This window comes from Balaenoptera ricei, chromosome 8, assembly GCF_028023285.1.
Source record: "Balaenoptera ricei isolate mBalRic1 chromosome 8, mBalRic1.hap2, whole genome shotgun sequence".
Lineage (NCBI taxonomy): Eukaryota > Metazoa > Chordata > Mammalia > Artiodactyla > Balaenopteridae > Balaenoptera > Balaenoptera ricei.
The window spans coordinates 9,409,777-9,422,203 of NC_082646.1; the positions used below are offsets into that span (position 1 = coordinate 9,409,777).

A 12,427-nucleotide genomic window follows, 5' to 3' on the forward strand; every position below is an offset into this window, starting at 1 on the left:
AGGCACAACCTCCCCGTGCCCTCGGCTCGCCCCTCCTCCTGGCAGAGGGCTTCGCCGATGCCCAAGGGCTCTTCCGCAGACTCGGACCCCGAGCAGCCCTGCTGGTCCCTGCGGTGCGGCCAAGCAGGGGCAAGGAGCACACAGGTGCAAAGCATCAACTCTGAGAGCTTGAGGTTTGAATCCCAGCTGGGCCCCTTCCTATTAGCTGCATGACCTCGGGCGTCTAACAATGGTCTGAGTTGCAGCGTCCTCAGTGGTACCGTGGGGCTCACAATCCTGGCACACAGGGCAGACGGGAGGACTGAACGAGACAGTGTAATGCGCCTGGTGGACAGCACATGCCGACAGGACATGGTAGCTGCTACCCTCTACTAGACGGTGAGCCCTGGTGGGTCCTGTTCGCCGCCGAGCCTTTGGGGCCCGGCACCGAGGGTCTGGGCACCGAGGGCGAGCGTACAGCCGCAGTGGCACGGGGAGGAGTAGCCGGCAGGGCCCCGAGGAGCTCTGGCACCGCGTGAGGCCAGAGAGGGGGCGCCCCGGGCCATCAGGCGGCCTGGAAAAGGAGGGCGCTTGGGAGGAGGGGAGAGTGGACACAGAGGGAAGGGGTGGGAGGCACCAGCCCCGGGAGGGACGGACCTGAGAAGCGTCGCTGCTCCATGAAGTCCCGCTGGAAGGGCGAGTCGGTGAACAGGAGGTCGTACAGCTTGTCCACGCTGAAGTTGAAGACTTCGTTCACGTACTGCCGGCCACTCAGGTCCTCGTAGAAGGCCTGGACCTCCCCTGCAGAGAGGATGAGGAGGGAGACAGGGAAGGTGAGGGAGACCCCAGGGTCACCCACCCCAGAGCACTTATGTCTCCGTGGCTAATGTGGGAACGGCCACCAAGGCTCAAAGGAGGCCGCGGAGTGGGGCAGCGGGGCCCTGGCCTCCGCCGTTCGTGGCTTTGTGTCAGTCGGCCTCCTTCCTCAGCGGGCATGCATGCTACAGACTCTAGCTTTACAAAGAATTTGGGAATGTGCTATTTGCCTTTACACTCTCAAGCCTTCCTAATTAAAGTGATCTTAGACCAAAGTTTAAATAAATGACTACTTCCTGGGCTTGCCAGAACCCAGAGGATGCGTTATCAAGAGTCTGTAAGTTAAACCACAATTGACAGCAAATGTCATTGCAACCCATGGCACCGGTGTGTCCAGGGACGCTGATGAATCTGTTTTTACAAAAGCTTCTGAGGCTGGTCTGGTCTGCAGGGCTGTGATCTCTGCGCAAGGTCTGCTCTCCTTCCATAAGGCAGCCTATACCCCCTTCAAAAAATTTAATTTTCTACAGGAGAGAGTTTCTGAGTACGGGTGAGTTGCTCAAACCCCAGCATTCTTCTTGAGCCCTCGGCACCCCACAGGCCCTAATTACTGCACCTGCAGGGGCTGTTATCTGATCTCAAGCAGAACGCTGCCATTTCTGGCATCCCTGTGACCCTGAGAAGGCCAGGGAGGAGTTCACGAGCATCCTGGAGGGTCCGTGCCCATGACTGTGCAGGATCAGGACCGTGGAGCACAGCTCGGGGGATACTCACTTCTCAGTTTACGTGACGGCACCCCGGTTCTTAGGCAGTGCCCACCTGCGCAGTCCTTTGCACCGACCCTGCACCCTAGGTGGCAGTGGGCAAGCCCACCGCAGGTGAGAAAGCCCCACCGGTGACTCACAGGAGACCGTCCACAGATGGGTGAGTGAGCACTGTCTGCACAGCCTTGCCAGTCAGAACCCACCACCAACTCAAAGGAGGTAAGCCATCAACCATACCCGTGAACACTGGGGATCCGGCCTCTCGCCCTGGAATGTCAGAGGCAGCGTGTTCCCGAGGGAGGGCTAGACGCCAGCCCTACGCAGGAGGGAAGTAAGAAGCCACCCACTTAGGGGTATGCGACAGAAGGGCAGTCTCCTCAGTCTGTCTGACCAGGCAACAGTCTAGGTCCGAAATCCCCATGCTGGAGCCACCAAAGCAAGTGTCTGTTAAAATGTGTTTCCAGGGCCAGCTGCCTGGCACTTCGCTTGTGGCGTATACGCGTACACACTGTGAGGGGCAGAGCTGCAGGGCACGCCGGTGCCAACAGGGGGCACGTGGAGTGACAGACTAAATGGCAGACAACCTAACACAACACTGTAAAGCAATCATACTCCAAGAAAGATGTTTGAAAAAAAAAACTGAAAAAAAAAAAAAAAGAAAAAGACAAATATGAAACGACAAGGATACTACGGTGAGTACCTGAAAAAAGGGATGTTTGCCAATAACAAGTGCACCTTTTTTAAAAGAGCTGTTTTACCCACCCACCCTTCCGCCAGGAACCCAGACTGACTCCAGTCTCCATATGGGAACATCCGTTAAGCCTTCAAAATGTTTGGAGACAGGAAGTGCCATTCTGCCCCCGCTGTCAGACGCCCACCTTCATCGTGGGTGTCGGAAGAGTCACTGAGCTCGGTGGGGATGTCCTCGTTGTCGTTGAAGTCTAGCGAAGGGGAGTTCACGGGCGCGATGATCTCAATCTTCTCCCCGATGACGCTGTCGATGGCGAGCTCCTTCTCCAGGGACCCGTCGCCCTCCAGCACCTCCTCCTCCAGGGGCAGGCCGTCAAACTGGGGCGGAGACAGAGCGGTCAGCCTGGCCTGCTCTCCAAGAGGAAGTCAGAGAGCTGGCCGCGGGAGCCCGCACGTTCAGAACGCAGCCGCTCAGGGGCTGGGCTGTGGGGGTCAGGGGTCTCCCCAGCTCTGCCGGGGAGGACAGAACACAGCACAGGGCCCTGCCCTTCTCCTGACACCAAGCCCCACACGTGGGCAGAGCCAGCTCCATAGTCCAACTCCTCTCCTGGGGCCAGGCCTCCACCGTCCTGTAACAACGTGGGCCTGCCTCCAACTAGTGCCCTGTTTTCTGAGAGGCTCAAAAGGCTTCCTAAGCAGTTTTTGATTCATTCTCCCATTAGCCCTGGGAGGGAATGGGTACAACTCTTTACATTTTAAAGTCAACCTCAGAGACAGAAAATGGGGACTAGGCATCATATGCATGATGCTTTCATTCTAAGGCCAAGTGGTCTGACCCCTAAGCCACTGGAATACAAGGCTCTCTTTTCTGGGAACCCTTTCTTCTACCTGCCAGCTCACACCCCGACACTTCCCTCACCAAGCTTCTATCCCCTCTATAACCGAGTCCCAGAGGACAGAGTCCTTCTTACACATTTCTGTCTCTTCTGCAAAGTCTAGCACAGCAGGAAAATAAACCAGAGTGTCGACACTAGGAGCTCCATCACGATTTACAGAATGAATGAACAGATAGCAGTTCTGCAGTCCTCTATTCATGTACAACTTTGACTTTAGATCGAGGCAGTGAAAAAAAAAGACCTGGAATAGTTCTCCACCAGTGGGCGGATCACAGCAGCCCACCAAGAGCAAAGCTCACACAGTGGACTTGAAATGGCTCTCATCTGCTCCGAAGCCAAACAAAATCTGGTACCCGAAGCACCAAGAACCCAGCTCTGGATTCTACACTCATCTGAATGGAGAGAGTGCCTCTGCTCCAGGACGCCTCCCTGCATAAACCGACCACAGTGTAACCAACCTCCCCTCTACCTGCTCCCCAGGTTGGGGTCCCGTGGAGTCAACAAGGCTGGGAAACACTGCCGCCGGATTGGGTGGAAGCAAAGGGCTCCCTGCCCGTACCGAGACGGGCGCTTCGCTGCTCCCCGTGGACGTCAGTGTGCTGTTGGTGATGGACTTCTTGGGCAGCTGTGGACTGGCATCCGGCTTGGTCTCTATGCTGCTTTTGGAAGAGCTGTCATTCACTTCATTCTCCTCTACAGGGATCTCCTCACAGTAGCTGAAAAGGGACAACGTGAACCCACGTCAGCCTCAGTGGCCAAGACGGCCGACCCACAAGAAACTCACACCCATTGATCCATCCCAAACTATGGGCTTTCCTGCTTCTTTGCTTTGTGCATGACCTTCCTCAAACCTCTAGCTGCCCCCGAACTGCTCTCCTAAAACCTCCTTCCCACCTGACACCCCCTCCCCGTGGTAAAATTCTGTCCCCAAACTCACCTTTTCTAGGCACCCTCCTTAGACTTATCCCTACCTAAATACGAAAACTGTTTGTCTTAAACTTTCTTTTTCCATTGGCTTCCCATCCCACCCCAACCTGACCATGTGAATCAAACATCCGGGCTCCGAGCATACATCTGATTTCCCACAGTGACCAGGACAGGACTCTGGACGTGAGTGCCCTTCGGGGGCACTGCCCAGATTCTGGATCATGACTAGCAAGCTTCTCTGCATTGCACACCCGAGGGAAAACCCTCCTCGAGATACAGGCAGGTGCCCTTCTGCGGACACTTCAGGGATGCCATCGGAGCCTCCCCCAAGGGAGAAATCATCATCACCGTCGCCATCAGCATCTAACTTATACTTTACATGTTACCTCATCTGGATGCATAACAACTCTGAGTAAATCATTCCATGCGTTTTAGAGATAATCAAGTAGATATTCACAGAGGCTAAGTGATACTACTATTAAGTGTCAGAAGTGGTACCTGAGCCCTGGGCTACGCACCACGCGTTTGACGTTCTTTCCTTGCTGTCTATTCCTCTTGCCTCTCACATGACCACCAAGCCTCTACCTTCCAACCTCAAGCATATTGTATCACTCTGCAGTCCCATCTGTCTTAGCCTGTCAACAGCACGTGGTACAGCGACAGCCCCTTCTCCTCACAACATCCTTCCCTTGGCTTCCAGGATACGAAAACCCTCCTAGCGTTCCTCCTACCTCACTGAATGTTCTTTTGTGATTTCTTTTGCTGCCTCTTTCTCTTGTTGAGTGTTCCCAGGCCCAGTCCCTGAGCTTCTTCTCATGTTCATTCGGTCACCTGGTGGTCTCAGCCACTAGTAACCCCCAAGGTTATGTCCCTAGCCCAGACCTCCCGGTGAACTCCACACTCATACACACAGATGCTTATGTGACATCTCCACGTGGCTAACAGTCATCTCAAACCCAACCTGCCTAAAATCAAGCTCCTGATGTTCCCCCACATCTGCTCTGCTTATAGTATTGTCCATCTCAGTTCAGAACAACTCTATCCTTCCTGCTGGTAAACCTTTAAAGCCACCTTTGGATCCTTTCTGACCCATCAGCAAATCCTTCAAAATACGTCTGGTTCTATCTTCCAAATATATTCAGAAACTAACCACTTACTGCTGTTTCTACTGCTACCTTCCTGGTCCAAACCACCATCACCTCTCATCTAAATGACCTAAATTATTCAGCAGCCTCTTAGCCAGTCTGCCCTGGTTCCCCTTCACTCTATCTTCAACCCAGGAGCCAGGGTGAGGTTAAAGGGTTACGTCAGATCTCATCAATCATCTATTCGAAGCCTTCCCTGGCTTCTCATCCCCCTCTGAGGAAAAGCCAATCATCACGCTGACCCAGCGGCCCTCAGAGTCCAGCCCGACCTCCCCGCTTCCCACCTGCCCTTTGCCACCTGCCCTTTGCTCGCTGGCCCAGCTGCCGCTTCCCCTCCCTCTGCCTGGGAGGGCCTTCGCGGGGCCTCCCTCACTGCCCCAGGGCCTTACTTGGACGCCGTTCCCCAGCCGCCCTCACCCCTCTGCAAAGGCTTCCCGGGCAGCCTCCTGCCCTCTGCCTCGCTCACCCCATCGTGTTGAAGTCGTCATCAGGGGGCACGTAGTCCTCGTCATCGCTGGTCAGGCCCAGCTCATTCCCGTAGCACTGGTGAACGAAGTGCCAGAGCTCCTTGGGGCACAGGGGCTGCAGGGGACAGCAGACAGGCTCTGACCCTCCCTTCCTCAGGACCCCACTCTCCACAGAGGCACTGAATTGAGCTGGACTCTCTCAAGGGTAGGAGAAGCCAAACTCCACCCACCTGGGCTGGACTAAGTAGAGGGCAGCGCCTCCATGACAACCCCACCCCCTGCTCTTCCCTCCTCTCCGGATCTCAGCAAGACGCCCATCTTCCCCCGAAGGATATGGCTTTTAGTAAAGCCAGGAGCCTGGCCTGTTCCCTCAACTCAGGTTTGCACAGTGGGACCAACAGGCCCTTGAGGATGGCAACCGCCCGCCTCTTGCTCCTGTGGGTGAGGCCCGGCATTAAGCGGCACAAACCAAAACTCCTCTGGGGCCAAAGTGATCACAGAGCTTCTGACTTGGACTCAGAATGAGCACCAGAGGCCCCTGGGCCAGTCTCGCCCACGCTGCAGAAACCTCCTTATACTCACAGTGGCCACGCAGGTCCTGACGGACCTGATCCAAGATGGATCAGGTCCAAGAATGAGGTGTGACCTCAAAGGTGGCCCATTCCACAGTTGGGCAGTTCCTGTGCTTGGAAAGAAGTCTACGTTCTCACAGTTTCAGGGGCCTCAAAGGTCACTGCACCCAGCCCTCTCTTCACTACTTGAATACTTCCTTCTTTATTCTGAATTACAATCAGTCTGCCTACGGTTCTATGTATTAGTTCCATAAACAGTTTTTCTCATTTCACTGGGTGTCTACATGTCCTCCTCAAAAGCACTGTCCTAAGAAAAGTTAGCTCTTGTTGAGGTTCAGAGTTTTGGAAAAGAGGCAACAGTATGTCAAAGAATGAAGGTCAAAGGTGGAGACCATGGATGAGTCCTGGGTTGGGAGGAGGGAGAGAAGGTGGGAGGGATAAGTATGTGAGAAAGAGAAGCATTAAGAAAAACATAAGCAGGGACTTCCCGGTGGTGCAGTGGTGAAGAATCCGCCTGCCAATGCAGGGGGACACGGGTTCGAGCCCTGGTCCGGGAAGATCCCACATGCCACGGAGCAACTAAGCCCGTGCACCACAACTACAGAGCCTGCGCTCTAGAGCCCGCGTGCCACAACTACTGAAGCCCGCCTGCCTAGAGCCTGTGCTCTGCAACAAAGAGAAGCCGCCACAGTGAGAAGCCCTCGCACCGCAACGAAGAGTAGCCCCCGCTCGCCGCAACTAGAGAAGCCTGCGCATAGCAACAAAGACCCAATGCAGCCAAAAATAAATAAATAAATAAATTTATATGAAAAAAGAAAAAAGAAAATCAAACTTAAAGAATGTTCCCAGCAACGGATTTGATAAGGAGTTTGAGCTTTCTCTGACCCCATCCTTTTGAGGTACGGCTTAAGAAGCACGCAGCTGGCAGGATGCCATGAGCCAGGTCGCCGGGTTCCCGGCTAAGGAGAACTGCCCAGAATGGCATAGTCCGGGCTGTCTGTGGCCCGGAAGGGTCTGGGGTGGCAGCTCTCTGTGCTGGCCGCCCCCCCCGACCCAGTGCCAGAGGGAGGCACCTGCTTCTGTACCTGGACCTCCTACCTCCTCCCTCCTCCCAGCGGCCTTTACGTACACCATCCACCCTGCCCGGGACGCATTTGCGTCCCTGCCAATCCACGCCCTCCCCTTCTCCACAATTCACCTGCTCCACGCAGCCTTCCCTGACCAGCCCCACCAGGCTCAGCTTGTCTGACCACGGCCAGGACAAGCACAAAAAGCAGACCCTGCTCGTCAGGCAGAATTCTGATGTGATTTTGTGAGAGTTTTTGCGAACCATATGGATGACCCTCTGTCTTAAGTTAGAAATGACAGCGGTTGTGAGCTGAAAATTCAGACCTGCCAATGGAGACTCAAACACATTCTCATTTTACCATTATCCATGGCTAATAAAGGTAGACGATCAACTCAAAGTAAGTTACCAGGATTTATACGAAGGCTACAGACTTTCAGGTTAGAAGAAACTCTAAATAACAAATCTATTCAATTTTCTTTAGACAGTACTAAGTTTGGGCTAGAGTCAAGGTAGAGACACACATAAATTTAAATACATACAAGTCATATATATATAGTCGTAATTACAATATTATATAATTATATTACATAATTGTTCCCCCAGGTCTCTTTCCCTGGCTGGGAGGCTGTTTCTCGACACCCCCGGCATCTGCGTGCACAGGATGCACAACCATGTCTCCATCTGCATCTCCCACAGCGTCCCCTTCATCCAGGTGATCAACCGGCGGCTGTGTTAACTCTATCTTCCTATTTTCTGTATTTCTTTAAAACTTATTCCATTGACGTATAGTTGGCTCACAATGTTGTGTTAATTTCTGCTGTACAGCAAAGTGATTCAGTTATACATATACATATGTATATAGATTCAGTTATATACATATATATGCTTTCTTTTTCATATTCTTTTCCACATGGTTTATCACAGGATATTGAATATAGTTCCCTGTGCTCTACAGTAGGACCTTGTTGTTTATCCATTCTATATACAAGACTTTGCATCTGCTAATCCCAAACTCCTAGTCCTATTTTCTGTATTTTTGATGCTTTAGCATCTGAGGCCTTGCTGACTGGGGAAGGCCTGCCCCTTGCAGGATTAGCTAATTCCTAGAGAGAGAAGTCACCCTGCCAGGGAGACCACCTTCCCTATGTAAACCGGCCAAGCCAAAGCCCGCACACCCAACCACCTGGTTTTTCTAGCTGTTACATTCCAGGCCAATACTCTCTTGCACTAATCACCCCGGGACAGTGTCTCTGGAGACAGTCTCTCTACCCTGAAGCCCAGCGAAATATTCAAACTAGCCAGTCCAGTGAGCTGCTTGGCCAGCTCACTCTGCCTCACTCATCCTTTCCCGTGAAAACCTGCAACGAAGGCTCTTGCCCCTGCTTCCCCCTCGCTCTCTCTGCCTCCTGACTGACCTCGAGCTTCCCCGTGTGGCCCTGCCTGGCCTGCTTCTAGGGGTCTGTGAGTATAAAAACCTCTTCCTTCATGACAGTCATTTCTGTGTCTGTGCGTCTTACCGCACCTGATTAAAACAAACCCCGGTGCCTTTTAAGACAGCGGGAATGCACTGCCCTGTCAACAGGGCCTTGCTCCAGGCAGCAATGAAGCTGTTCACATAAGAGGACGTGCTACTCTCAGCACCTGGGTCACCAGCAGTGGAGGATATGTTACCGCGAGCCTGGAGGACTTCCAGAACCAGGAGAGGCACGGGCTTCTTTGGAGCAGGCCAATGTCAAATGGACCCCCACCCAAGGGGAAAGAACGTTCTAGGTGGGTGCGCATCCCGAGGCTGAAGAGCTGGGCAGGACTCACCTTTTCCAGGAGAGCGTTCTGCCAGAGGCGGAACATCATCATATACGTCCTATCCCGGGCCCCAAAGGAAGTGAAAAAGTGCTGGATTGAAAGAGAACATGGCAAGAAATGTCTGTTAAGACTTACAATACAGTGAATGGAGACACTGTGCTCCTTCCTTTAGGAAAGGCTCCTGAGTCCGTCCTCAAATCTGCGGACTCTCAGTCACCCGTGATCACAGCACAGGGGCTCTGCAGTGAACGGGGTCAGCACACCGGGGACCAGGGACCTGGGACCTCTGAGTCCACACTGTCTCCATGTCCTTCAATGTTCACCCACACTTTCGTCAGTGGTTCTCTTTCTGGTTTGAAGTTTCCACCTCCATAAAAAACTTCCTTCGCCTACGTACACGGACTGGGTGAGTGGTGAGCTGGGAACCAGCCCAAGGGAAGGAGAAGGCAAACCCACTAACCCACTCACCCTTTGATTCATCAATTCAGCAAATACTTGAATATTAGTGTGTGCACTCTTCTACATGTACACACACTAATACACGTGCACACACTCTTCTACATGCGTTGGGCACAATCACAAACAAAACAAAGCTCTCATGGAGCTTACACATTCGTGGGGACCTTTTATAATGTGCGGGAAGAAAGCGACAGAAAACCAGATTTTACTGAACACGTTCTAGGTGCTTCACAAATGCTCCTTCATTTAAACCACACAAAAGCTTTGGAAAATAAACATAACTGCTAATACTTAATAAAGAGAAACCGGCTGGTGAGGTTAGGTGACCTCTGTCATCACAGAGCTGCTTCGTGCCAGAAACAGAATTCAAAGCAAAGACTATCGGACCCCTAAGTCTCAGGGTTCTTGCCTCTGGAGTGCCTGAGTCCAAGGGCACTGTAGACCTGTGTTCAGTCCACCCCTAGCCCTGAAGCTATCAGTCTTCAGGCTCTGGCTAAAGGTCAAAGATCACAGTGTTCTCTCCGCTCTAAATTTTATCCACCACACTTTCCCCATGCTGACGATATGGACAGTCTGTTTCCTATCGGACTCCTCTTCCCTCTGGACGGGCTGTCCTGATATATGATGATACAGCTTACATTTGTACAGCACTTTGCAATTTAGTGTTTTCAAGTGTGTGAGGTCATTTCAGACTGTTAAACAGGCGTTGCTGGCTCCGTTTTACATTTACAAGCTGGGGCTCAGAGAGGTTACATAGTGTACCTACAGCCATGGGACTCTAATTCAGGTGTTCTGGCTCCAAGTCCAATGTTCTGCAACTCCACCTCGCCCCCTGCTCAGACCGCACGCACCCTGCCCACCACGGAGGTGGCTCCCGTAATCTGCATCACCTTACCACCTCTCACCCCAATCCTACTGGCCACCATATTAGTGCAACTGAAGGGCAGAAATCCAGGAGTAGGGGCACTGGGGTTTGGGGGAATAGAAAGTCCAAGATCAGGCTCTACTTACCTTTTCCGAGTCAGTGCAAACTTGGATGGCGTTGGGAATGAGGCGGGCTGTTTTTTCTTTAGTCATGGAGCAGATGTCTTTCAAACGAACGGTCAGCTGGCATCCGCACAGAAACAGAGAATGGACAGCAAGCAAGAAGAGGCATATTAATAGAGTCGGGCAAGGAGTGTTCACACGGCACCAGTTCAGACAGAGGAAATCAGACCACAGGCTGCATACTTCTAAACCTGGAAGGGACCTCCTTAGAGATCACCTGATGTGGCCCCTTATTTCAGAGGCCACACAGCGAGCCTCGCCCAAGGTTCTCTTGATTCTTGGTCCAAGGAGCTTTGCTTTCTCATTTCTACACAGCCTGGTAAATGTGCAGAGGTCCCATCACGATTTGCCACTTACAAAAACACAGAACACTGGCACTGGATGGGACCTTAGAGTCATCTAGTCTGTCTTTTCTCACTTTATTTTATAAGATTAGGAAACAGAGGCAAATAAACAATAAAGGACTAGCCTAAAATCACACAGCTAATTGGCTGCAGAACCCAGGAAGTACAAGCCCGTTCTCCTGAGTCCCAAGGCCAGTGCCCGTTTTACCTACTCTTCTGCCTCCGTGGTGATTCCTGCCAAATACTTACCTGCACTTCCCCAAAATCAAATGCTCACCCGAGGAGGAGGGAGGGGAAGGCATGGTAGAGAGATCTATCCTTCAAGATTCAGGCACGTGCTTTTGTGAATTATGCAAAGGCTTGGGCAGAGTATGAAGTCAACCAAAGGACAAAAGTGAGGGCAGCTTCCTCAGCTACAGCCCAGGGGGACAGCCCCAGGGAGCAAGCCCCGGGTCTTTACCAGAGTTTCCCAGCGGAAGATGTTGCTGTAGAAGCAGATCCAGTTTTCAGAGAGGTAGAGTCGGCCCTGAAGAAGAATGTCTCTTTGGAGTGCGCAGGAGTAATCTGTGGTAGAACGGGGGACGGAGCTCAGGGGCGGGGAGCGTTCTCGGCAAAGCAGTACAGTCAGGCACGCCGTCCCCCAGCTGCCCACCACGGACCAGGCGTGTGAAACCCTAGTCTAGCGGCCAAGGGAGTCCCCAGCATCTCCGGATCGGGCACGGCAAGGATGCGAACTACGTTAGAGGCCGAGAGGCCGATACAATTCAACCAACGCCCCTCCCCCTCCACAACCTCCCCAGCCCCTCCTCCGCCGGGCCATCTGCAGGGACAAGAGTGGCAGCGACGCCTCCCAGGCCGGGCTCTCTGGAGGCCATCAGGCAAGTGGGGCTCAGCCCTGAGTCCCCACCGCTGGGGCCAGCTCTCTGGGCATCCTCGCTCCCTATTCCCAGACAGATGCTCTTACTTGGGGAACCTGTACTCAGAAGCAGCCTGATTGCCCTCCTGCCCCCACATGCCAGGTCGCCCAGCTCACCAACGATGAGGCGCTCCGTGTCTGGAAGTTGCTTAAAGAGCTTTCTGAAGTCTTCATTTCTCTGCTTGTAAGTGGGGCTTAACACCTGCGTGACAATGGCCAAGGTTAGCAGGATGTTCCCAGGTTCGCGGGTTGGGGAGGAAGGTACGGGAGGAGCACCTGCTTGCGTGTTTCAAGGCAAAGCTGAGGCTCTGTTGCGCCAGAGGCCCCAGGAGCTGGGCAGAGGGGGCTCGGTACGGGAAAACATGGTGGAGAGAATTTGATGCTGCAGAAGGCTTTATATCCAGCGTCCATCAGTGAGAAAATGTCAAACATACTAAGCAGGGCCCACACAACATCCCAAGTGGACAAAGGAAAGAGGGACAGCTCTGGGCTATTGCTGTTCTGCCTCTGACAGCAGGAAGCACCACCGTGAC

General features: G+C 53.0%; 1 protein-coding gene across 4 annotated transcripts in view; it reads right to left on the bottom strand.

Moving 5' to 3' along the window:
• Positions 1-12,427, bottom strand: part of GRAMD1B (GRAM domain containing 1B) — a 176,322-nt gene that overhangs the window by 14,473 nt on the left and 149,422 nt on the right. For 3 of the 4 annotated variants that reach the window (XR_009504546.1, XM_059930168.1, XM_059930170.1), the window contains exons 5-12: positions 12,012-12,096; positions 11,439-11,542; positions 10,599-10,694; positions 9,138-9,218; positions 5,684-5,799; positions 3,705-3,861; positions 2,438-2,627; positions 637-780 (exon numbers count right to left, since the gene is read on the bottom strand). Coding sequence is in view for 3 of the 4 variants with exons in the window: in XM_059930168.1 (XP_059786151.1) it covers positions 637-780; positions 2,438-2,627; positions 3,705-3,861; positions 5,684-5,799; positions 9,138-9,218; positions 10,599-10,694; positions 11,439-11,542; positions 12,012-12,096 (973 nt within the window). In the remaining variant the exon portion in view is untranslated. The remainder of the gene's footprint in view (positions 1-636; positions 781-2,437; positions 2,628-3,704; positions 3,862-5,683; positions 5,800-9,137; positions 9,219-10,598; positions 10,695-11,438; positions 11,543-12,011; positions 12,097-12,427) is intronic. The other variant, XM_059930169.1, reaches the window with a different exon arrangement.